Source organism: Oncorhynchus tshawytscha, linkage group LG27, assembly GCF_018296145.1.
Source record: "Oncorhynchus tshawytscha isolate Ot180627B linkage group LG27, Otsh_v2.0, whole genome shotgun sequence".
NCBI lineage: Eukaryota > Metazoa > Chordata > Actinopteri > Salmoniformes > Salmonidae > Oncorhynchus > Oncorhynchus tshawytscha.
In genome coordinates, this window is record NC_056455.1 from 6,307,556 (window position 1) to 6,334,315 (window position 26,760).

Below are 26,760 nucleotides of genomic sequence, written 5' to 3' on the forward strand. Positions count from 1 at the left end.
ACATTTGAATGTACAATACTTTACACAAGGTTTCAGTGAAAGACTGACACAAAACCACAATGAAATGACCTGAATGGGGAATGTGGAGAAGTAGGAAATTCAAGATGGAGATAAAAGGAAATGCAAACAAAAAGGCCTGTTTTTGATTAACTAAACCATTCCCATCTGTGTCAGCCATACTAATCTAGCTCCACCAATCAACAAAGGAAAACACAAAGAGCCAATTTGAACATTTCTGAAAAAACACCTAAATAAATACAGTACTCCATTTTGTGCAGGGATTCAATAGTCTGTTACCTCCACATCCACATGCTGTACTCCCCCACTACCCCCTCATGGCTGCACATCCAGACTGTCTATGTCCCAAATGGCACCCTATTCCCTACACACTGGGCAAAATCTGGTTGAGTCAATGTTGTTTCCACATCATTAAATTCCCGTTAGTTGACAACTCAACCAAATGTCAATCAAAACTGGATGTTGAACTGATGTCCGTGCCTAGTGGGATGGACCCTCGTCGAAAGTAGTGCACTGTAGGGAGTAGGGTGCCATTTGGGAATATGTAGTGCCCCCCTCACTGCCCCCTCATGGCATCAACAGAACACCAGGGTCACAAGCCCCCAGACAGTGATGAATGGCTTCCTCTTACTGGACTCTCAGGACAGTCACAGTCCTTGGCCCCAGGGGGATTTGCCTTGATGCTAGACTCCTCTGCTCTCCCATGGTACATGGGGCTTAGGTCACATTCATCATTCCGAATGGGCATGGACATTGGGAAACGGAAGTGGGATTAACTGTAGACCGCTCAGGTAAACTGTCTGAGAGAGCACAAATGAACAAAGCCTTTATTGATCATGATGGTGAATATATTTGTTCTTTTTTCTATGACAGGCCTTCCTGACTGAGGGGAATGCACTGTCAAAGAAAAGAGCCCCCAAAACAGGCCTACTTTAACCCTGTTTTTAACAGTTCATGATTATAGCAATGAAATACTGTAGGAGTCCTGGAAATATTGAAGCAACCTTCAAAGAAATTGTGACTGTTAAAAACTTAAATACATAAAAAGTGTGAGGAGCTGAAGGACAATTGTGATACACAACACATTTTCCCAGCTTTTATTTTCAGTACTCCGCATTAGGGGTTATAATATGGACAAGTTTTGTTAAGAAATCTATAATCAAAACATAGTTTATAAAAGTGTATAGTAAGCATTACATATATACTACAAAAAGTAAGAACTTTAAATTAAAACTTGTTCAAAGCAATTATTTCTAAACTAGCTGTAATGAAGGTTCAAGTGTCCATTTTGTATACTATTTTCAGGTATAACTAAAATATACAGTTGTCCTCTGGTCTAGTTTTATCACATTACTCCTAAATCAATTCAGTGACTTTATATTTCACTTACTAGCAGTACTTCCGGTAAAATACGTTCACACAGAGCTTTGAATAGTTGAATTTAACACAATTGTATATGGAAATACTAGCTAATGAATGAATACAATGGTTACAATACAAGAGTAACAATCTTAACATAATAAATGCACTAAACTTTTACAAAGTTATCCGTTTGTGTTTTTTTTTTTGTGTGTGTGTGAAACAGAAGTGTCCAGTCTGAGTTGAGGAAAGACAGACACATCACTCAAAAGGCAAACATGTCAGTAATAATCCTTAATCTTCCTTAAACTTCATACTGCAATCAGTACACACATAGCAGCTCCCTGTTTATTGTACAAGGGAAACTTAAGGAAGTACAGTCAATTTAAAGTGTCAAAGAGTCCTTCATCCTTGAATTCATGTCAATTATACATACCGTTGAAGTTGGAAGTTTACATACACCTTAGCCAAATACATTTAAACTCAGTTTTTCACAATTCCTGACATTTAATCCAAGTAAAAATTCCCTGTTTTAGGTCAGTTAAGATCCACACTTTATTTTAAGAATGTAAATTGTGAGAATAATAGTAGAGAGAATGACTTATTTCAGTTTTTATTTATTTCATCACATTCCCAGTGGGTCAGAAGTTAGTATTTGGTAGCATTGCCTTTCAATTGTTTAACTCGGGTCAAATCTTTCGGGTAGCCTTCTACAAGCTTCCCACAATAAGTTGGGTGAATTTTGGCCCATTCCTCCTGACAGAGCTGGTGTAACGGAGTCAGGTTTGTAGGCGTCCTTGCTCGCACACACTTTTTCAGTTCTACCCACAAATGTTCTATAGGATTGAGGTCAGAGCTTTGTGATGGCCACTCCAATACCTTGACTTTGTTGTCCTTAAGACATTTTGCCACAACTTTGGAAGTATGCTTGGGGTCATTGTCCATTTGGAAGACCCATTCGCGACCAAGCTTTAACTTCCTGACTGATGTCTTGAGATGTTGCTTCAATATATCCACATAATTTTCCATCCTCATGATGTTATCTATTTTGTGAAGCACCCCCACAACATGATGCTACCACCTCCATGCTTCACGGTTGGGATGGTGTTCTTCGGCTTGCAAGCCTCCCACCTTTTTCCTCCAAACATAATGATGGTCATTATGGCCAAACAGTTCTATTTTTGTTTCATCAGACCAGAGGACATTTCTCCAATAAGTACGATCTTTGTCCCTATGTGCAGTTGCAAACCACAGTCTGGATTTTTTTATGGCGGTTTTGGAGCAGTGGCTTCTTCCTTGCCGATGTCGATATAGGACTCGTTTTACTGTAGAAATAGATACTTTTGTACCTGTTTCCTCCAGCATCTTCACAAGGTCCTTTGCTGTTGTTCTGGGATTGATTTGCACTTTTTGCACCAAGGTACATTCATCTCTAGGAGACAACGCGTCTCCTTTCTGAGCGGTATGATGGCTGCGTGGTCCTATGGTGTTTATACTTGCATACTATTGTTTGTACAGATGAACGTGGCGTTTGGAAATTGCTCCCAAGGATGAACCAGACTTGTGAAGGTCTACAATTTTTTTTCTGAGGTCTTGGCTGATTTCTTTAGATTTTCCCATGATGTCAAGCAAAGAGGCACTGAGTTTGGTAGGCCTTGAAAGATAGGCATTGGAATACATCCGCAGGTACACCTCCAATTGACTCAAATGATTTCAACTATCAGAAGCTTCTAAAGCCATGACATAATTTTCTGGAATTTTCCAAGCTGTCTAAAGGCACAGTCAACTTAGTGTAAACTTCTGACCCACTGGAATTGTGATACAGTGAATTATAAGTGAAATAATCTGTCTGTAAAAAATTGTTGGAAAAATTACTTGTGTCATGCACAAAGTAGATGTCCTAACAGACTGGGCCACAACTATAGTTTGTTAACAAGAAATGTGTGGAGTGGTTGAAAAATGAGTTTTAATGACTCCAACCTAAGTGTATGTAAACTTTTAGACTTCAACTGTACATGATGAATGGTCTGGAGTGTAAGTGTAAGGACAAGGGGTGGTTACAACATGTCTCCTAAACGGAGAGATCCTAAAGCATACTATAATGATTTATAAAAGCCATACTGTGAATAATACAGTCAGATGTATAATTATGATACATGTTAAAACCAAATGCAGGCACCAGCCCAACAATATACATTTCTTTATGTTTTATCCATGTTTTTTTTAATCATCTATACGCGCTTGCTGGCTAGGAGCAGTGTTTAAAATATTGGGGCCAAGAGCCATTTTGAAATAATGGGAGGAATACAGAAATGTTATGTCAGACAGTAGCAACCCATTAAGAGCATTGTCGTCATCTGCAGAATAATACAAGTTTGAAGCTCATTTTCGTGCTGCCAGAAACACACAAGCTAGAAAACGATTAGAACCTCACAAGAGAGCAATACACCCTCAGGTCAGTTCTATATTCTATATTACAGGTCAGTTCTATATTCTATATTACAGGTCAGTTCTATATGACTACATTCACCATTAAAACTCAATCTTTACAATGTCAAATGTCAAAGTACATCTCAACTCTTCAATCCAACATATTGCGCGCATATGTTTGAAATCCACGAGTTACTCTTCAATATCTTTTATACTGTATGACACAACAAAAGCCACAAGCAAAGGCCTCACTGAAGATTAACAGGTGAGATGTTATGATGTGCAGCAGTCAAAAAGGAACAATCCCAAAACCTTAATATTGACTTTTTTTTATACCAGTAATCCTGGTGTACCATTGCAGGCAGAAGGGTTGTTGTACACTAGCAAAGGCCAACGAGTGAATGCAGTAAAGCACAGCTAACTGATTGGATGGGTGAAGATTTTGCAACCTGTATCCTAACCAGTGTCGATAGTGTCCATGTCAAGTCCACTTTTTCCCCTTGTCTGGGGTCGCATTGCCTTGTGCGTCTAAACCACATAAACCTGCTCTATCACAGTCTATAACAAAGTGGGGATGGTGGTGAATGAGAAGGAGGGTGAAGAAGAGTTTTGGCACCTCCAGAACCTTGGCATGTCAATGCTTCCCCATTCCCCACCCCCACCCATACTTTGTATAGATATGGGTCTGAGGCAGAGCCAAGAGGGTGGCACTGGTAGCAGCCACAGACACATTGGTGCGTACAGGTCGCGCTGAGCTGCCCCAATGCAACTTCATGTGGTGACGCAGGTTGGAATTGCTGGAGAAGCGCTTGTCGCACTGCTGGCAGGAGAAGGGTTTCTCCTTGGTGTGGATGCGCCGGTGGATTATGAGCTGGGTGGACACACGGAAGGACTTTCCGCACTCCGGGCACTCGTAGCGCTTGGTCTCCGTATGGATGCGCCGGTGGTTCTTGAGGGCGTTCAGATTGTGAAACTCCTTTTGACAGGAGGTGCAGAAATAAACGCCTATCTTGTGGATGGTCTTGTGGTTGAGGAGGGAGCTAGCGTGACGGTAAGCACGGCCACACTGGTCACAGACGTGCGATTTGGCCCCCACACCAATTACCGATTTACCTGAAAATGTAAACGTTGAACTTGTATTAAACCACACCTCCAGAAACCTTGGCTTTTCAATGTATATCACAGCGGCACTTTCCCTTCCCCCACATATAGAAATGGGCTTGAGCGCATACCCAGGAAACTGGAAGGAGCTGAGCCGCTCCAGTGCAACTTCATGTGGTGGCGTAGGTTGGATTTGCTGGAGAAGCGTTTGGCGCATTGCTGGCAGGAGAAGGGCTTCTCCTGGGTGTGAATGCGCTGGTGGACGATGAGTTGGCTAGGAGCACGAAAGGCCTTTCCACAATCTGAGCACCGGTGGCGTTTGACCTCAGTGTGGATGCGCCGATGGGTCTTGAGAGCCATCAGGTTGGAGAACTCCTTCTGACAAGAGCTGCAGAAATAGGCACCTGTCTTGTGGACGTTCTTGTGGTTCTGGAGGGATCCGGCATGGCGGTAACCACGGTCGCACTGGTCACAGACATGCGACTTGGGTGGTCTCCCTGCGCCAATTGGTGGATGACCTGAAAATGTAAAATGTAGGAATTGTGTCATGCCATAATTCTAATATTTTGTTTGTATAAACATTCATGCTGGCTTCACATGCACGGGGAAAATGGGGAAACTGGGAAGTCATAAGCCCGACATGGTTGTGTTCAAGTTCTTTTGAATTTGGAACAATTCTTAATGAAGTAAGCTAGCTTGCTTAACATCAACAATATGGTCAGACTAGCTACATTATACATAATGAAAAGGTTGTAATTATCAAAAACATATTTGTTGTCAAAGGTAAAAGGTCAGTGGTGAAACGTCACAACTTGGGTAACAAAAATGTCTCTGTACTTGTAATTTCGACTTGGACAGTCATTCAAGTGAAATTTCCCACTGGGAACTAATGTGAAAGCTGCATTAGAAACAGCTTCATCAATAATTCTTCAACAATTAAAGGTGCATTCCGTAACATTTCCACATGCACATAGATCTTAATATATCGGTAGTAATAAATTAATACTATTAATTGAGACAAAAACAAAAAGAACTGTCACCCCGAGTGGCACATCATGGCTACCCTCAGTTTATACAAAATGCAGCGTCTTCTTGATTCAATATTGGTTCTACTTTTCAGAAGTTGAAAGCCCAAACAATATTGTGTCTACAAAATAATATTTTGGACTTATGTCATATTCTTTAAAATCAGAGAGGGAGTCAAAAATATCACTGAAATGTTACAGTTAGCACCTTTAACAATAAATTGTTTTTCGCGCAATTCACCTGAGCCTTTTCAATATACAATCAAACCATTAGGCAAATCAAATTGGCCTTCCCTACACTGATGGCGTACTGAGCTTTGAGTCAAACGGTGAGGCTACATGTGTTGTAAACGTCATTCTCCCACTGTACACTGCAGGTATATGGGTTATTTATGCATTTCCACTAGCAACCAGTATTTCATTTGGTCGTTTACAAAGCTTTGTAACTGTACCTTTGAATTTGGTGGAAGAATCTGATGTCTCAATTTGGGAAAAAATGTATAGCTACAGTTAATTATATTCAACACGGGTGGATCTTTATTAAGCACAAACTATCATGCATATATAAAAGACGAAATGTACATGAAAACAAAACAAATATGGAACAGGTCAGAGTTACATGTGCAAGATTACGGGCGAGAGATGTGTTATCTTCAATATCTGGGCTAGTTTCATATTCATGGTGACAAATACACAAACACTGGGAGACAGCAATATTGCAATGTTGATTCTACAACCCTTAGGACAATTTACTCAAAAAACTATTTCATTTGGTTTCTCCCAATACTTGAGTGTTCCTTAATCAACCCAGACAAAAATATTTTATTCCGTTAATTTGAGCAGCCACTTGTTAGTTTAACATATTAATCTAAGAGTTTATAGGAAGCAATTGAACAAAATTGGACATCCAAAAACACACTTCACCACCACGCAGACACTCCATCCAACGTGTATAGCGACCACGCTCTTGAACAACATGTAATAGAAATGCACTGTGGTTGCTAGACGTTGGCATCAGCTCAACAGATTCCATATGGACACTGTGTGTTAGCGTGCTAAGCTAACTAGCAGCAAATATGCACACTCAGACTTGACTGGGTTGATAAATGTAAAAAAACCCTACGTGGGAAAATGAGGGTGGTCTAAACATCAGCTAAGTGAAAAACTAAAGAAAGGAGTTTGAGGATATTCTTCTTCCAAGGATGAAAGAACTCTAAACCCATTTGGTTGATTATAAAATAAGGTATATTTTCAACAACCACATTGTAAACTCAATATTATTGTGATTATGTGTTGCATAAAAGAAACATATTCTAGCATCAAGATAATGGAATGCATTCAAAGATTGTACCTTAAAGATTACATATAGGTGCATTAGTGTCCATTTTCTTTTTTAATTGTTTGGACTAACATTGAGCAAATGACTGAAAATGACAAGAGGTCAAATCCTCTAGGGCTGTGTTTATACAAGGAGCCTTATGACAATCTTTTTCTCCACTAATTGCCATTTTAACTAATATAGATCAGCTCTGAATAAGATCTGATGTGAAAAGATCTGATGTGATTGGTCAAAATAACATTTAGTGGAAAAAATATCAGCAATGGGCTGTCTTCGTACACAGCCTAGGTGTATGATGAGGGCACCAGCCTTTCTAAAGGCAACAAGGTAAATAACATGATCAAACTTCATCCGCAGTCTACATCATTTGCTTAAAGATCTGCAATTGTATACCCCCCTTCCTTACATATCCTCAAACAGGTCAATTATTTGGCCCCTCAACTAGACACATTTTAATTTGACCAATTCACTGAAGTGAAAAATGTTCAAGCCAGGTCTTTAACAAGGTCGAGTTAACCCAGGTTGATTTCACCTTCACAGGTTAAAAATGGCCTGTGCGAAAACAAGTTTATTATTAAAACACTTAACACTTTCAAAAGTACATTAAAAGCGTGGAGTTAAAGGACAATTGATTCACCACAATGTTCTTCACTTGTTTTCGAGCTATTTATTTTCAGTACTCAGCATTAGGGGTTATAATATGGACAGGTTTTGTTAAGAAATGAATTATGAAAACATAGTTTATAAAAGTGTGTAGTAGGCATTACATACATGTATGAAACAAAACGTTAGAACTGAAAATGATTCATTATAGTTGTTCAAACCAAATCCTTTCTAATCTAACCGTAATGATGGTTGGAAGTGTCCACTTTTAACCAATTCTGGAGAAAACGCAAGAGTTCAATTAAAATATAGTTAGTTGTCCTGTGGTCTAGTTAGCACATTGCTCTTAAAAATCACTTCACTGTCACTTAATATTTCACTTACTAGCACCAGCGCTCCCAGTAAAAGGTGTTCACACAGAGCTTTGAATAGTCAAAACGCAATTAAATAAAAGAAATACTAATAAATACAAGGGTTACGATTAAGGTGTAACAAAAACTTAAGAGAATGAGGACTGAACGCACAAACAATTCACAAAGTCATCCCTTTTGAGTGTGAGCTTTTTGTGAAACAAAAGGAAAGTCCAGTCTGACTTGAGGGGAGACGGTCACAACATCACTTCAGAAATAATTCCTTAATCTTTGTACTGCAATCAAAATCACACATTATACAAGTTCCCCGTTTATTGTAACAAGGGACTTTTTCTTTTCTTTTTTTTCTTTTTAAAACCATAACAAATTGAGACAACATGGAGGAGTACTGCAACAAGTGTTCTTTGGGAGTCCTTCATACTTGACTCCATGTCAATTATACATACAGGATGAATAGTCAGGGTTAAGTGTAAGGAAAGGGGGTGGTTACAACACAGATCCTAAGACTAGCGTTTTCCATTACAAGTGTTAATATAAATAAATGCATTCTACAATGATCTGTTTTATAAAAGTCGAACTGTAAATAATAGTCAGAAGTACGATTACGATACAGGATAAAACCAAATGCCGGCATGGGCCTAACAATATACATTTTCTTTCCTTTTTTTACTTTTTTTAAATTTTTAAACCACAACTTATTGTCTATACATGTTTACTAGTTAGGCGCAGTGTTTAAAATATGGGTGCCCAGAAACATTTTTTATTTTAGTTTTTTTATATTAGGAGGAATACACAAATGTGATGCCAGAAAGAAGCAACCGATAAAGAGCATTGCTGTCATCTGCAGAATAATAAGGTTTGAAGCTCATCTTCGTGCTGCAAGAAACACACAAGTTAGAAAACGATTAGAACCTCACAAGAGAGCAATAAACCCCTCAGGTCAGTTCTATATTACAGAAATGTGACATCTCCATCCACTGCATTAATTCACCGTTAAAACTACATTTTTACAATGCCAAAGTACATCTCTACTCTTGGTTCCAACATATTGCTCACCTCAGAGATACTGTTTGAAATAAAAAATGTCTTACTGTTTAAGATGTTTTGTAGAACAGGACAAAGGCCGCATGCAAAGGCTTTATCCAAAATCAACAGATATGGAATGGGATGTCATGATGTGCAATGCATTCAAACTGCAAAGATGCCACAAAGAAAACCTTAACATTGGTCAAATTAATCAATGTGGTTGACTTGGTGAGCGTCACGCCACACTCTTGGCATGGCATAAGGATGTTCTTCCTAATGTGCCAGGTTTGCTGTAACTTTGACACTGGGGCTTAACTGTCAATAAAACACAGAGAAATCTACAATCATCTACTGTGCAACATGCAACAGGGGCTATGACAACCGTATATCATTAAGGTTTCTAAAGGGCCGAACAGAGAAGTCTAGCACACATCCTACACTGAGTGAGCAGTAATCCTTGTGTACCATTACAGGCGAATGGGTTCTTCTCCCCTAGCAAAGGCCATCGAGTGAATGCAAGCAAGAGTAGCCATGCTGGTTGGGATGAAGCGGATGGGAGAAGCTTTTGCCACCAGACTGTCTTAACCGGTGTAGATGTCGTCCATGCCAAGTCAGTCCTCTCCCCCTCCACCCTCCCAGGTCTCAGGTTGCATGCAGGGCCTGGGTCTCTAAAACACATCTGCTCTGTGAAAATCTACAGATATAAACCTCACACTATACAACAAGAGCGAGATGGTGGTGAATGAGAAGGAAGGGGACTAAGAGTTTTGGCACCTCTAAAACCTTGGCATTTCAATGCATCTCACACTAGCACCCCCACCCCCCACCCATACTTATAGAAATGGGCCTGAGGGCATACCCAAGAAGCTGGCAGCGCCCATGGCCATGGTGGGGGGCGCTGAGCTGCTCCAGTGCACCTTCTGATGGTGGCGCAGGTTGGACTTGCTGGAGAAGCGCTTGTCACATTGCTGGCAGGAAAAGGGCTTTTCCTTGGTGTGGATGCGCCTGTGGCAGATGAGCTGGGTGGACACACGGAAGGACTTTCCACAGTCGGGGCACTGGAAACGTTTGGGCTCAGTGTGAATACGCCGGTGGTTCTTGAGGGACATCAGGTTGGGAAACTCCTTCTGACAGGAGTTACAGAAGTAGGCGCCTGTTTTGTGACTGTTTTTGTGGTTGAGGAGGGAGCTGGCGTGGAGGTAGCCTCGGCCGCACTGGTTGCAGACGTGCGACTTGGTCCCCGTCGCCCCACGGCTCCTGCTGCCACTGGGGCCTTGGAAGGACAGGGAGTTCATTTTGGGTAGTCCATTGGGGACCAGTCCTTGGGCCTGCAACAGTGTGAGATCCAGGCCAGAGTCCCAGTTAAGGCCTGAGCTCCCGCCCCCGGATGTGCCCCCAGAGGCTCCCCCAGCCCTGGCCTGTTTCTGCTGGGGGGGCCTGGGGGCTTGGCCGTGGGAGATCTCCTGGTGGAGCCGGAAGCTGGCCTGGCTGGGGAAGCTGCGCTGGCAGGGGCCACAAGTTAGCTCCCTCTCCTTTAGGTGGACGCGACGGTGGCTGTTGAGCTGGGAGGAGACACGGAAAGCCTTGCCGCATTCTGGGCAGCGGTGACGCCGAATCTCTGAATGGATGCGCCGGTGGTTCTTGAGGGCCAGGAGGTTGGAATAGGTCTTGAGGCACACTGCACAGTGGTAAATGCCGACGGTGTGGGTGTTTTTGTGGTTGAGGAGGGAGCTGGCATGGGCGTAGGAGCGGCCACACTGGTCACATCTGTGGAGAGAGAATAGAAGAAGAAGAAATTAGTAACTGCTTGCGGTCCATTTTTTACTAATCTAACAAAACTAATTGGCTGGTTACCACTTTTCCATTAGATAAAACTTATATATCTCAAAATAATTTGTACAGGTATATGATCTGGAATCCGGCTTAAAGCTTTGGAGATGACTAAGTGGTTTACCATGTCCTGCAAGAAGAAATAGTCAATTTATACACATAGTAAAAAAGGGGGACACATTTCGGTGGAAACAAGGAGGTGGGGGTGGGGGAGTATGGATCGTCATTAAATTAGTCTTAGAAGGTATGTGTGGCTCCCTGCACTGCACATTTGGATACAACAGTTCCATCCCACTTTCAAAGTTATTGAAATGATTCTGACTTTCTTATTGGCCGCAACTGTGGTGAAATATGGTGGCTTAGTGCAGATTGCCCCACCCCCATAAAATAACTAAATGACAACAAAGCATGTGCAGTGTAGCAAGCTCCAAATACTTACTGTGGATCTAAGGGTAGACCTATGCTCTTTATCAATGTAGTCTTTACTGTAATATCAGCAACAACAAAAAAACAAACATACAAGAACCTTTTCACTTCTATGGTCTTTTACCATTTTAACCAGCTTTTGTGCCTTGACTTTGTCAAACAAAGAAACCCACTAAACTAGGTTTACACTACCAACAACCTAAAAATGTACAATGTACCTATTAAAAGAGACAGGGAAGGCACAAACAAAGGAGCACTACAATTCATAACAAGTACAAGGAACACACAAATCATAAATCTTACTTATTATACTATGTCAGCTAGTTTGAATTGATATCAATTAATGGCAGTATTCTTTGTAAAAGCAGAAAATAAAACATCCAACTGAACAATCAAATCAAGTCTGATTCATAGTAGCCTAGGAAACGAATGTATATCTAACTGAAAGCAAACAGGGTGACTTATCTGGTCTCCACTAATCAATCTGTCCAAACTTCAGAAATATCCGAATTCCGGTGCACGTATGGTCCCAAGGAAGCCGGATTGGAGATCATATACCTGTAATAGACATGTAGAAACCTATGATCTTCACTATTTTCACTTCAAGAATCACAAACAACAGACGAAAACTCACGTGTACCGGCACTCTTCTCCCCCTGTCGTGCTTGCAGTGGCCATCCTCCTGCCCTCCTTGCCTACCTGGTTCTCCCCGCAGCGGTGCCTCGCCAGGCCTGACCTCCCCTGGAAGCTCTTCCCGCAGCTGGTGCAGCCAAAGCGTGTGTGGCCCTCCTCATGGACCTTCTGGTGATTGCGGAGGAATCTGGCTAGCCGGAATGCTTTCCCACAGTGGTGGCAGATGTGCCTCTTCTTCTGTGTGTGAATGCGCATGTGGTTGCGCAGGGCCATGTAGTTGGAGTACGGCTTGTCGCAGTAGGTGCAAGTAAAGGTGCCCGTCTTGTGTGTGTGCTTGTGGTTCAGCAAGCTGCTGGCATGTTTGTAAGAGCAGTTGCAGATGTCACAGCTGTAGGGGCGTTCATCTGGCACAAGGTCAGCCCCATCGATGCTGAGGCTTGAGCTGTTGAGGGAGGCAGAGGACGAAGGGAGCTGCTGAGCAGGGCAGTCATGTGCAGCCAGCTGGTCTGCAGTAGCGAAACCCTCACAGCACCCATCACACTCGTAATCCATTTGAGCAACAGCACCTGCAGCCCCCTTGCAGAGCTGTGCAGAGTGGTGGGTGGTCAGCTGCTTTTGGGTACGGAATCCTTTGCCGCACTCCTGGCAAGTGTGCTTCTTGAGGGCAAAATGAAGACGCAGATGGTTTTTCATGGCCAGGCGGTTCGGGTAAGTGGAGTTGCAGACATTGCAGTGATACTCGCCAATTTTGTGAAGATTCTTGTGATTGGCCAAGCTACCTGCATGACGATAGCTCCGTCCACACTCATCACAGGCGAAGGGTCGTCGTCCCCCTTCTTGTAGATCAAAATTCTGAGCCCTTGAAGTGCCAGCCTCTGAGTAGGGTTGCTTGAAGCCTTGTTGTTGTTGTCCATACTTGACTTCCCCCATGCCAGGGTTCTGGGATTTGGACGATTCTCCTCTCATGGCCTGCATGCCAGAGGGTCCTCCTTGATACCTTCCATTACCTAGTTTTGCGAGCTGGGCGTGAGCCTTTGCTCTGTGTTCTTCATGGAGCCGAAGGTGGTTTTCCAGCTGCTTCTGGATCTTGAAGGCCTTCCCACACTCCTCACACTTGTGCCTGCAAAAAAAATGTAGGACCAAATTAAAGATGAGTTAGGAATTGGTAAGCACTCCTTTCCCCATTCCACAATCTGCCAGCCACTTAACTCGCTCCTAACATCATGAGTGGACAAGCCTACTGGCTGAATGGGCACTAGCTACGTTTAGTAATGATGATAAAAGCACATTTGGGGAAAGTTATTTACCATTCAAGTAAAGCCATCGTTTCGGAATCGGGTGCCACTTGGGGACCGCTTCTCCCTGTGCCAGCGGCAGCCTTGCTGTAGCAAGCCAATAAAGGGAAATCACCAGTCAGAAATACATTTTACGTTTAGAATGGATTCAAAAATGTAATGGCCTGGCCATTTCTTGGGTTCCTAGGGGTTGCTTAAGGGGAGTTTTGTTTTTAAATTAGCTTTACAGACTGGACTGTAGCACAGAGTAGACTCTTACATTAAAATGACAATGTTGTTAGTTTTTCAGCTGTGCCGCTGTACAGTGAGGGAAAAGCGGTGTGTTTTCTTCAACAAATCGAATGCCTATTTTTTTTACATCAATGAGGCCCTTCAACAGGCAAATTGATTATTCTTACTCATCTAGTATTATTACAATTTAAAATACCACATCTCATTATTTCAGAGAAAATAAAAACCAATCGATGGAAGAGATACTGTACAATCCAGATTTTAGTGTAAACTGTCCTATTGATGTCAACTGGAAATTTGGACCAAATTCAGCTATGCAAACAGATCTTATGTTATTAATACGCCCACAAAGACAAACAAGTCTCAATGGAGAAAAGCATCAAACAAAAGCTTACCTTTTTAAATCAAAGTGGGTCCTCTGGTGGTTCTTGAGGGCAAGCAGGTTGTAGTAGCGCTTCTGGCATACAAGGCATCTGAAGACTCCGGTCTTGTGAGATTTCTTGTGGTTGAGCAGGGAGCAAGGGTGCCTGTAGCCCCTTCCACACTGGTCACATTTGTGGGGTCGATCCTCCGAATCTGGCATCTGTTGTCTACGGTCCTGTCCTCCCATATCCCGACTGCCCCCAGGTCCTCCAACTCCGCCGCCACCAACTCCGTCTCCGCCAGTCATCCCTTTAGCGCCATTCAATCCTTCTTTGCTCAGCACTCCTCCTCTTCCCTTTCCAGGACACAGGTGAGTAATCAGGTGATGGCGATCAGCAAAGAACATGCCACAGTCAACGCAAATGTGATTCCTCCCATCACCATCCATTTTGCCATTAGTATTGGCGGGATCGGCCCCCATGCTCTGCGCTGCTGCATCTGACCTTTGTGGCCCATGAATCAGTTGGTGGTTTAACAGGTCTTGCTTTCTGGAGAAGCTCTGGCCACAGGTGCTGCAGATAATCCTCCAGTCTGCCTCACCGTTAGGAGAAAGTGCCGAAGTCCCAGGCCCTGTGGGATTGTTAGCATGGCTGCGCAGATGGCTCCTCAGAGCTCTGAGGCTGGCATAATGGTTTCCACACACGGAGCACTGGTACACTTCACCATCATCTTCATCTTCTTTATTCATCCTTTTCCCCCCTCCTTGGGCATGGGACTGAGAACTATACTGAGAGCGCTGTCCATTGCTCTCTTTCACATTTCCTCCACCTGAAGGGAGCGCAGCGCCTCCAGGACTGTTGTAGCCACTCATGTTTCCCATGAATCCATTGGACATCCCCTGATTCTGTCGCCGTTGGGGGCACATGTGAGACTTGATGCCAGAGATGTCTCCATACATTTCTCCACAGTCAGTGCACATGTGTCTATCAGCCTGGCGGTGGTTCTGGGGAAGAGGGGAGTGCCCAGAGTTGCTCTGGGCAAGGGAGCCATCAAATCGATCATGGAACTCCAGTGAATCCAAGCCACTGCTGTGTCCACCATCAGGTACAAAGTGAGCAGCGTCACCAAGATTTCCAGGGAGGGAGATAGGGGTGGTTGCGCCGCTCCCCTCCTGCACATAACTATTCTGAGAGTCAAGTGTCAGGGGTTCAGAGGAGAGCCAGTCGCCTTCAGTGTTGAGGGATGATTGGTTGGATGTTCTTCCCTTATGGCTGCGGAGGTGGCTATGCAAGGCTGCCAAGTGCGGATACTGCTTGCAGCAGATGGTACACTGGTAGAGGCCAGTCTGGTGGGAGCGCTTGTGGTTGACCAGGCTTCCAGCATGGCGGTAGCTTTTCCCACAATCCTGACACTTGAAACGACGTTCGCCATCATCAGAAGAAGATTGCACTCTCTCTCCAGATGGTGATGGGTTAGAGTTAGAGCCAATCCCATCAGTGTTCAGGATACCATCCTGACCATGGGAGCCTGGGTGGGGGTCATGGGTCAGGTAATGAACTTTGAGGCTCTCCAGATCAGGATGCCCAGCCCCACAGTATGCACAAGTGTAAATGGGATTATTAACAGGAGGTCCAAGCATTGGGTCAAAGGGGCCACGTTTATCATTTGGCAAAGGAGGAAGGGGCAGAGGGTCACCCAGGGCAGGTGTGTATGCTGGGGAGCGGACAGTGCTGAGATTGTGCGCCATTATCCCAGGGAAACTACGGGAAAGACCCAGTGAAGAGGAGGCTGCATTATGCAACAGGATGTGCTCCTGGAAGTCACTCTTGTTGGGCAAAGCTACCTGGCACAGGTGGCAGAAGCAGTTAGCTGCATCATCGGTTTGGGGAGCAGACGAACGCTGATCAGTCACAGAGTCATGTATGTTGTTAACCATCGATGCTCCAGGAGTCTTAAACTTTGAGTGGGTTCGCTCATGACCATTGAGAGCAGCCAGGTTGTTGAACTGCTTGTAACAAACGGTGCACTTGAACGCCCCTTCCTGATGACATTTCTTGTGATTAACCAGGCTCCCATGGTGGCGGTAGGTCCTATCACACTGATCGCATTTGAATGGACGATCCCAGGCATCATCGGTTACAGGTGACTTCTTATGATCATCTGGGTCATGTGACATCACACCATGACCCATTCCACTGTTGTTCAGGTGACTGCGGGCAAAGCCATCAGACAGGTCCTGTGCAAGACCATAGTTCCTCTCATCATGTCCGTCTTCAGCGCCTTCGTCACCGCCGTCTTCCTCTGCCTGGGCACTGCTTGGGGATAGGGTGTGGATACGGAGGTGGTTCTTCAGAGCCACAGCATTGGGCAGGGTTCTGGTGCAGACTGGGCACTGAAAGGAACCCACTTCATGGGATTTCTTATGGTTGGCCAGGCTGCCAGCATGCTTATAGATGCGGCCACATTGCTCACACTCAAACCTGCCATTTTCTTCTTGCTGGTAGTGAGCCTTCATGTGTTCTAATAGACTAGGGGTACTGGGGCAAACCATATCACACTCTTTACAGGGGAAACCCTTGACACGGCTCATATCATGCATTGCCATAGTAGGCGTATACATTTAAGGAAGGGGTATTCAAATCTCAAGATAATAAACAAAGTAGACAAGGGTAAAAAAAAAGAGTCTTAGCTCTTGGACTCTGTGGCGTTAGCCATTTTCTTCCCAGAGCTGAAGAAAGTCTTCTCTTTCAGCCATTCAATACCACCCCGTCAGGGCAGCACCGGAAGGATCTGGACACGGAGCAGGCACTGGAAGAGCACTGTTGAAATTGGAAAAACAAAAGGAGGCATTAAATCATTTCGAAGAGACTCAAACCAGAAACGATTATACATACTGAACGTCTAGCCATTTGCACTGTCAACGTGGAAAGGTTATCTATTCTATACTGCAAGAAATATGACAAAGAACACCTTCAATAATGGTCTGGAAAAAGCAAACCAGTTGAAAATCCACCGCATCAGTCATTCAGACCAATAAAATGTTTCCAACATTGAAACTCTACCTATCAAGGGTGCTGGGCAGGGTAAATCAAGCATACCTACATGTAAGAGCAGGAACACACACAGGATTGTTTACCTTATGCCAGCCGAGAGTAATTTGCACTTCTGAACAGAGTGTCGGCAGTAAATCTCACAGCAAAGACCTTGAAGTCATCAGTCACAAATCCTTAAAATACTACAAACCAGAAGAAGGCAGTAGCGTTGTTTGGCAACGCATGTCCGTGTGTTTGGCTTAGTTCATGGTCTAGATTCCAACGTTAGCTAGCTAGCTACGCTGATGTTGCTATTTTGTAGAATTGCCAGTATCAACTAGATAACTACCTAACAAGATGATGAAGAAACAATTCAATTCACTCTACATAATCCCAGTGCCAGCACATAGCCAAATGTTTAGCACAACATAGCTAGCTAGCTAAGGACACTGCATTAGCGCGGCAGCTAACACAGGAAGCTGTTTCATGGAAACTAATCCATTGTGATTTAATTAGAACATCAATACTAGCTATAGTGGTTAGCTAGCTTGGAGGAAGTATTTAGTGTTGTGTGCATTGCGTCTGTGCACTTAGCTAGCTATCATCCCATAACCTAATTGCATATGAAGTGTCACTGGCTTATCCGTGGATAGAGAGAGAAAATGCCATTTTTGTCACTCTTGTTGGCTCCCCCACGTGGGGCATTGTGCTCTCTGATTGGCTCAAAGCCAAGTGAAATTTTATTGGTCACATACACGTGTTTAGCTGATGTAATTGCGGGTGTAGTGAAACACTTGTGCTTCTAGTTCCAACAGTGCAGAAATATCTAACCATTTGACAACATATACCCAATACACACAAATCTAAGTAAAGGAATAGAATTAATAATATATAAATATATGGATGAGCAATGTCAGAGCGGCACAGACTAAGATACAGTAGAATAGTATAGAATACAGTATATTCATAGGAGATGAGTAATGCAAGATATGTAAACATTATTAAAGTGACAATATTAAAGTGACTAGTGTTTCATTTATTAAAGTGGCCAATGATGTGTGTATAGGCAGCAGCCTCTGTGTTAGTGATGGCTATTTAACAGTCTGATGACCTTGAGATTGAAAATAGCTTCTGTCTCTCGGTCCCAGCTTTGATGCACCTGTACTGACCTCACCTTCTGGATGATAGCGGGGTGAACAGGCAGTGGCTCTGGTGGTTGTTGTCCGTGATGATAATTTTGGCCTTCCAGTGACATGCTGTAGGTGTCCTGCCCAAGGTGATGCTTCATGCAGACCGCACCACCCTCTGGAGACCCAAGGTTGTGTGTGGTGCAGTTGCCATACCAGGCGGTGATAACCCCCGACAGGATGCTCTCAATTGTGCATCTGTAAAATTTTGAAGGTTTAAGGTGACGAGCCACATTTCTTCAGCCTCCTGAGGTTGAAGAGGCGCTGTTGCGCCTTCACCACACTGTCTGTGTGGGTGGACCATTTCAGTTTGTCCGTGAAGTGTACACCGAGGAATTTAACGTCCCACCTTCTCCAGTGCTGTCCCGTCGATGTGACCAGGGGGTGCTCCCTCTGCGTTTTTCTGAAGTCCACGAGCATCTCCTTTGTTTTGTTGAAGTTGAGTGAGAGGTTATTTTCCTGGCACCACTCCCAGAGCCCACACCTCCTCCCTGTAGGCCGTCTCGTCATTGTTGGTAATCAAACCTGCTACTGTTTGTCTGCAAATTTGATGATTGAATTGGATACGTGCTTGGCCACGCGGTCATGGGTAAAGAGGGAGTACAGGAGGGGGCTGAGCACACACCTTTGTGGGGCCCCAGTGTTGAGGATCAGTGAAGTGGAGGTGTTGTTTCCTACCTTCAACACCTGGGGGGTCCCGTCAAGAAGTTCAGGACCCTATTGCACCGGGTGGGGTTGAGACCCAGGGCCTCAAGCTTATTGATGAGCTTGGAGGGTACAATGGTGTTGAATGCTGAGCTATAGTCAATGACCAGCATTCTTAAATAGATATTCATTCCTCTTGTCCAGATGAGATAGGGCAGTGTGCAGTGCGAAGGCGATTGCATCGTCTGTTGACTTATTGGGGCGTTAAGCAAATTGAAGTGGGTCTAGGGTGACAGGTAAGGTAGAGGTGATGAGATCCTTGACTAGTCTCTCAAAGCACTTCATGATGACATAAGTGAGTGCTACAGGGTGATAAATCAGCTGTGTAGTGGTAGGGCAAAACCAAAACGTACTTCCCTTGGGTGCCCTAGGACAGAGTTTAGGGAAATGCTGCCCTACAGGGTCTGGAGTAGAGGTCGACCGATTATGATTTTTCAACGCCGATACCGATTATTGGAGGGCCAAAAAAACAGATACCAATTAATCGGACGATTTTAAAAATACATTAATTTAAAAAATGTATTTGTAATAATGACAATTACAACAATACTGACACTTATTTTAACTTAATATAATACATCAATAAAATCTATCTAGCCTCAAGTAAATAATGAAACATGTTCAATTTGGTTTAAATAATGCAAGAACAACATGTTGGAGAAGAAAGTAAAAGTGCAATATGTGCTATGTAAGAAAGCTAACGTTTCAGTTCCTTGCTCAGAACATGAGAACATATGAAAGCTGGTGGTTCCTTTTAACATGAGTCTTCAATATTCCCAGGTAAGATGTTTTAGGTTGTGGTTATTATAGGACTATTTCCCTCTATACCATTTGTATTTCATTAACCTTTGACTATTGGATGTTCTTGTAGGCACTTTAGTATTGCCAGTGTAACAGTATAGCTTCCATCCCTCTCCTCGCTCCTCCCTGGGCTCGAACTAGCAACACATCGAAGCAGCGTTACCCATGCAGAGCAAGGGAAACAACCACCCCAAGGCTCAGAGCGAGTGAAGTTTGAAACACTATTAGCGCGCGCTAACTAGCCAGCCATTTCACTTCGGTTACACCAACCTCATCTCGGAAGTTGATAGGCTTGAAGTCAAACAGCGCAATGCTTGATGCACAACGAAGAGCTGCTGACAAAACGCACTAAAGTGCTGTTTGAATTCATGTTTATGTAACGGATGTGAAACGGCTAGCTTAGTTAGCGGTGCGCGCTAAATAGCATTTCAATCGGTGACGTCACTTGCTCTGAGACCTTGAAGTAGTGGTTCCCCTTGCTCTGCAAGATCCGCGGCTTTTGTGGAGCGATGGGTAACGATGCTTCGTGGGTGACTGTTATTGATGTGTGCAGAGGGTCCCTGGTTCGCGCCCGGGTATGTACGAGAGGACGGTATAAAGATATACTGTTACATTTACGCGCCTGCTTCTGCCTACCACCGCTCAGTCAGATTATATGCAACACAGGACACGCTAGATAATATCTAGTAATATCATCAACCAACTAGTGAATATGATTGATAGTTTTTTAGAAGATAAGTTTAATGCTAGCTAGCAACTTACCTTGGCTTACTGCATTTGCGTAACAGGCTCCTTGTGGAGTGCAACGAGAGAGAGAGAGACAGGTCGTTATTGCGTTGGACTAGTTAACTGTAAGGTTGCAAGATTGGATCCCCCGAGCTGACAAGGTCAAAATCTGTCTTTCTGCCCCTGATCGAGGCAGTTAACCTTCCCTTTCCTAGGTCGTCATTGAAAATAAGAATGTGTTCTTAACTGACTTGCCTAGTTAAATAAAGAGTAAATAAAGGTGTAAAAAATAAATAAATTAAAAATTTAAAAAAATCGGCGCCCCAAAATACCGATTTGCCATTGTTTATGAAAACCTGAAATCGGCCCTAATTAAATCGGCCATTCCGATTAAATCGGTCGACCTCTAGTCTGGAGGCTGCTGGCACTTAATTTATTACACACACCTGGTGTCCCAAGTCAAAATCAGTCCCTGATTAGAGGGGAACACAAAGAAAATTCAGTGGAACTGGCTTTGAAGGTCCAAAGCTTAGTCTGAGTGCCCTAGACCCTGCTTTTTAAAATGATTTCCCTCTAATCAGGGACTGATTTAGACATGGTACACCATGTGGGTGCAATTAATTATCAGGTTGAACAGAAAACCAGCAGTAGTCCTGACCTTGGGAGGGTAAAACGTTTATCTCTCTGCCCTAGACACTTGAAGATCTAAGAGGCAATATGGTAAAAGCTTTACCTTGCCCTCTGATAGACTTGGTGGAATTCTGACATATTTCCTCCACCTAATCCTCTCAGATCACCACAAGTGTCTAGGTCAGGGGTCGAAAACAGGTGGCCCGCGGGCCAAAAATCATCCCACCAGTTATTTTTGGGGGGCTAAATTGTGGTCAATTTGCATTTAAAATTATTATGATCCGGCCCCCCGACAATCAGCTCTGCCAAAAACCCTCCAGCTGACTCTAGTTGCCTACCCCTGGTAAGAAGAACAGGCGAAGCGAGGCTCCACTGCTGTCAATTTGTCCACATGAGAATACAGCAATAAGCAGACCAAGTGGGGAGCTTATTTGATCAAATTGAAGTTTCATAAAGTTTAGGTTGTTACGAATTTAGTGATAAGTGAATGAAATTGTATAGTTGTTTGTTTTGAACACGCGTAGCTGCCCTCTCATTGGCTAGAATGTTCCCAACTGATCTTCCCCCTCCCGCCTGCCTTGCCGACAACTCCCACCGTTAGGGCAGACACAAATTAAAAGATTCTTACCTACACAGCCCTGAAAGGCTGGTCTAGAGCCCATCCACATCAGATGAACTGCCATTGGTCTATTATACTCAGATCACATTGTGACATGTTGTGGGCCAAAAGTTCCATCCCACCTGAACAGGCTGAAATTCCAGGATTTTTTTAAAAAACAGCTTACACAAAAGGGGCGTTACCATAATTTTCACAATTTCAGTGTGTTATTTTGACCTTTATGGAAACGTGAGATTAAAAAAACGAATTTTGAACTGCACTGCCCGTTTAACATTCAACACTTGTGCTTTATTGTGGGGTGAAAAAACATGATATCAGTTCACAACCTCTTTGGACACCATAAAGGTTACTTTGGAGTCATTACAACTGTGAATATGCATCGACAAACTTAAAAAAATATATGTTGTCTTACATTTATAGAATTCAATGCTTTATGTTTTGCCAATGTTTGATGAATAGGACATTTGTAACCACATAGCCTGGTTCCTCTCTAGGTTTCTTCCTAGGTTTTGGCCTTTCTAGGGAGTTTTTCCTAGCCACTGTGCTTCTACACCTGCATTGCTTGCTGTTTGGGGTTTTAGGCTGGGTTTCTGTACAGCACTTTGAGATATCAGCTGATGTACGAAGGGCTATATAAATACATTTGATTTGATGATTTGTTCAAATTAGTCTATAGTTTATTTGATTTATCATCTACTGACAGTTGTCAGTGTGGATTCAAAGTTTTACTGATTGTATTTAGGCATATGTGCTAACTAAGGACTTGTGTTGTGAGAACTTTTAGACATGGCTTTTGTTTTAATGGATGTGGCACGTTTGCAGCTTGTGTTCGCTTCCGCCAGGCTGACCAATGTGTCGTGTGCCAAGTTCTTCCTGAAGGATCTTGGGAACCATACCTATAGTTTGCACATTTACAGCACAAAAGACAATACAAAGGTTTGTGGAATGCCTAATTTCACATTGTGAAAAATCTATGCAAGTTCTGTGATAATTCATCCAAATTTGAGATGTTGGACTAAAATATAAGCTAATGCAAGATTGATATTACAGTTGTACACACAATTCTCATTTTAAAAAATGGGTCAAATGCAACATTGGTCATTTTAAGTAACATAGGCCTAGTATTGACATAGGCCTACCAGTATTTGTTCCTGCAGTCAAGTGACCTCAACACCTCAACAGAATACACTTTATTCCCTGCATGGGTTAGTCTTACAGCTCTCCTGTGAAAGTGAAAGCCCCATAACCTCTGGGATGGTACCCTGACCCAGGGCTCTAACGACAGGCCATCTGGATGTGCTAGGCTCATCAAGCCAATCAAGATCTGTGTAGCGAAATACCAGATGGGTAGCACTTTGTCTACGGTTTGGGTTGTCTGTCATCTGTTGTTTACACTTTGAAGCATATTCGTTGCTGAGCTGAGCCCAGGTTGGAATAAAGGCATATGTCTATTCAAATGATAACAAACAAAACAATCACAATGGGCCCATGGTGTAAAAAGTGACCCGATTTAAATCTCTGGCCTACAGAAGCCATAGTTTCTGTTCTCTTTGGGGAGGAAAATGTCCTGTGAATGTGCCCACTTCAGCTCGAGTGGCCATTATCAAACGTGGTGTGAATGATGCAAGTAGCAGAATTATTAAAACGTAAGAATGGGGAGGTGAAGCATTAACAACTTTGGAATACTGACCACTGACTAATTCCCATTTACAACTAAATGCAAAAAAATAAAATAAATACAATGTCTAAGAACTGTCAAATACAATTATGTAACTAGTTAGCCTAGAAAACAAGCTAAACTCATTTGATAGCAGAAGAAACTATTTTAAACAGCGAAATCACTACCATCTTTACATTTAACGCGCAAATAGTTGTACATACACCGTTTGCTTTTACTAATATCTTTACATTTACTTTGTGTGACTCGATGTTTACACGTGCATTGTTTTGGTTGAGAGCTCGGACGACTTGGGTCTGGAGCTACATTTCAACTAATACAATGTTTTTCTTTCATATTAAGGAGGCCCATGAAACTGTAATTCGAAATAATTTTTATAACGTATAATCTGATTTTGTGGTGGGCGGCGATTCTAACGCGATCCGTGACCTTGGCTTGAATTTTCTACTGAGTTCACACAGCGTAACATTTTCAGGACAAAAGCAGGGCATCTTTACCACGGATCCGCGAGACATTCCGTGCTCTTTTCCATCGGACGACTCCCCAAATTAGGCAACGTCAAGGCCGGAGGACCGAGAAAGCATAAACTATGACATTTTGCTCATAAATGCATAGTTAACTGAAACAACGAATTATTAAAATGTTTAAATATAATGCGAATTCGCTTTACACAAAAATCTAAGAGAACGACTAAATTTCCATCAAATTGCTTTCTAAGAAGCTATTTGCAACTAGCTAGTACGCTAGCCGCGTTTTAGCTAAATTAGCTGTGCAAACAGCTAGGTCAAATTGTGAAAAGAGATTACTTCGGATCATATACATGCATATTAAATGTTATTATAATACAAGTGTAGCTAAATGTGAGACATTACTTCACCTTAAGGAGCAATTGACCTGGGAAACTAATGTAATAATCTGCAACGACCCGACAAACTAGCTAGCGCGGCCGTCTAGCTAAGTACCCCCCACGATGCTAAAAAAAAATACAAGGAAAACGAAGTTGTTAACTCTACATTTTGCAAGCTCAAATAAATATAAGATGCACATTCTGCATGCATGTATGTATATTCCCTTGTTATCTGCACATAACATATTATTTCAATGAATGCCTTAGCAAGCCAAATAACCGTGGCACGCAAAGGTTAGCTTGCTGGCTAACGTGCGCTAGCCTAGAACCAACAAAGATCTCGACAAATACACTCTGGCCCATTGATGGAAAACATATATTTTTTATACGTTTTACGCACTCGACTTACCCGTTTAATGACGTTCTTTGCACCAGAGCGAGTGATGCCGAATCTGAAAAACGCAGCATTTGCGTTCTCATTTAGGAGACTTGTTATTTTTTCAGATCAACAACCGACTTTGGTTCTTCGGTCATTTTTTTCTCCACGGATTCAACATACTTCCTGCTAGCTAGCCGTGTGAAGCGGAGACATACGTACTTTTGCGCGTCATCATGCGCAGAATAACATTTTAGCCTGCATCAAACACCTATATTTTTTAAAAACAGATTACTTTTTTGCATGCTGTACTGTATTTTGCTCTCCAGAAACTGTAACTTGTCCATTTTGCTGATGCGCGCTCAATCATGTTGTTAATCCAAATCAGACAAACATCCACAGTTGGTGCAGGCGCTGCTCATAATAGATTCCCGTGAAAACAGCCTTTGCTTCGTGGATCATGAAGGAAATGACATTCCGAGGTCACTATGTCTGTCTATGGTATTGTAAATTACTGTCATTGTTTCTTTCATGGTTTGGGAGTGATAGTATAATACTCCAAAATGATTTCGTTTATTAGATTGCAACACTTGATAACCTATAGTTGATTTTCCCAGGGTGTCCAATGTGCTTCACTGTGTTCTAATCTGTTTTCTATTAGCCTATTCCCAATTTAGTTTGAAGTGATCCACATGCAAAAATATTGCTTGTGAAATAGAAATCAAGTGTATCAGATGACAATTTCACAGCCATTGGATACATTTTATGCCATTGTGCTTGTGAATCTATTAGTATTTCCAAGGCATATATGTTTCTTGGCACGCAGATGTAACCTTCCTAACCGTCATTCAAAGCTATTGCAGTCATTTATGATAGTTCAATAAGTGACATTTCCATTTGATCCATGAGATTTCTGTTTTTGCTTTGAAAATGTATAGTTACCTAGGAGTCTGGAGGTAGTCACCTAACCCTGATTATAGGACACTGCATTTTAGTAAAATATTTATCATTTATTTTATTATTATTATTATTGTATATCGTTATCAGTATGACTATTGTATGAATATTTAATAATCTAAACCAGTTATTTTATATACAGTACCAGTCAAAAGTTTGGACACCCCTACTCATTCAAGGGTTTTTCTTTATTTAGACTATTTTCTACATTTTTTAAATTAATAGTGAAGACATCAAAACTATGAAATAACACATATGGACTCATGTAGTAACCAAAAAAGTGTTTAACAAATCAAATAGATTTTAGATTCTTCAAAGTAGCCACCCATTGCCTTAATGACAGCTTTGACACTATTGGCACTCTCTCAGTCAGCTTCATGAGATAGTCACCTGGAATGCATTTCAATTAACAGGTGTGCCTTGTTAAAAGTGAATGCGTTTGAGCCAATCAGTTGTGACAACGTAGGGGTGGTATACGGAAGATATAGGTCAGTCAATCTGGAAAATTTGTGCAGTTGCAAAAACCATCAGGTGCTATGATGAAACTGGTTCTCATGAGGACCACCACAGGAAATGAAGACCCAGAGTTACCTCTGATACAGAGGACAAGTTCATTAGAGTTACCAGCCTCAGAAATTGCAGCCCAAATAAAGGCTTCACAGAGTTCAAGTAACTGACACATCTCAACATCAACTGTTCAGAGGAGAGTGAATCAGGCCTTCATGGTCAAATTGCTGCAAAGAAACCACTACTAAAGAACACCAATAATAAGAAGAGACTTGTTTGGGCCAAGAAGTACAAGCAATGGATATTAGACCGGTGGAAATCTGTCCTTTGGTCTGATGAGTCCAAATTTGAGATTTTTGGTTCAACTGCTGTGTCTTTGTGAGACGCAGAGTAGGTGAACAAATGATTTATTTCGAATTCAAGGCACACTTAACCAGCATGTCTACCACAGTATTCTGCAGCAATACGCTATCCCATCTTGTTTGCACTTAGTGGGACTATCATTTGTTTTTCAACAGGACAATGACCCAACACACCTCTAGGCTGATTTTTTTTTTCACCTTTATTTAACCAGGTAGGCTAGTTGAGAACAAGTTCTCATTTGCAACTGCGACCTGGCCAAGATAAAGCATAGCAGTGTGAACA

General features: G+C 42.6%; 1 protein-coding gene across 5 annotated transcripts; it reads right to left on the bottom strand.

Moving 5' to 3' along the window:
* Positions 1-3,322: 3,322 nt before the first annotated feature.
* LOC112225941 (zinc finger protein 646) lies at positions 3,323-25,065 on the bottom strand. 5 transcript variants are annotated; one of them, XM_024390085.2, is made up of 8 exons: positions 24,685-25,063; positions 20,538-20,567; positions 14,083-16,869; positions 13,469-13,543; positions 12,163-13,281; positions 10,132-11,039; positions 5,040-5,426; positions 3,323-4,920 (listed from the first exon to the last, which is right to left on the bottom strand). In XM_024390085.2, exons 3-8 carry the CDS (start codon positions 16,668-16,670, stop codon positions 4,442-4,444), a joined length of 5,556 nt encoding a protein of 1,851 aa, XP_024245853.1. In that variant the 5' UTR covers positions 16,671-16,869; positions 20,538-20,567; positions 24,685-25,063; the 3' UTR covers positions 3,323-4,441. The 5 variants fall into 5 exon arrangements, with proteins under 5 accessions (XP_024245853.1, XP_024245852.1, XP_024245854.1 ...); XM_024390084.2 differs by lacking the exon at positions 20,538-20,567; XM_024390086.2 differs by lacking the exons at positions 20,538-20,567; positions 24,685-25,063 and adding an exon at positions 18,257-18,378.
* Between the last annotated feature and the right edge of the window lie 1,695 nt (positions 25,066-26,760).

Excerpts from the sequence above, each read along its gene's own strand:
- LOC112225941 (XM_024390084.2), bottom strand. The coding sequence starts at position 16,670 with ATGTATACGCCTACTATGGCAATGCATGATATGAGCCGTGTCAAGGGT. Across the intron at positions 13,544-14,082 it reads ACCCACTTTGATTTAAAAAG|CAAGGCTGCCGCTGGCACAG; the intron begins GTAAGCTTTTGT and ends GGCTTGCTACAG. Across the intron at positions 5,427-10,131 it reads GGGCGCTGCCAGCTTCTTGG|GTCATCCACCAATTGGCGCA; the intron begins GTATGCCCTCAG and ends TTACATTTTCAG.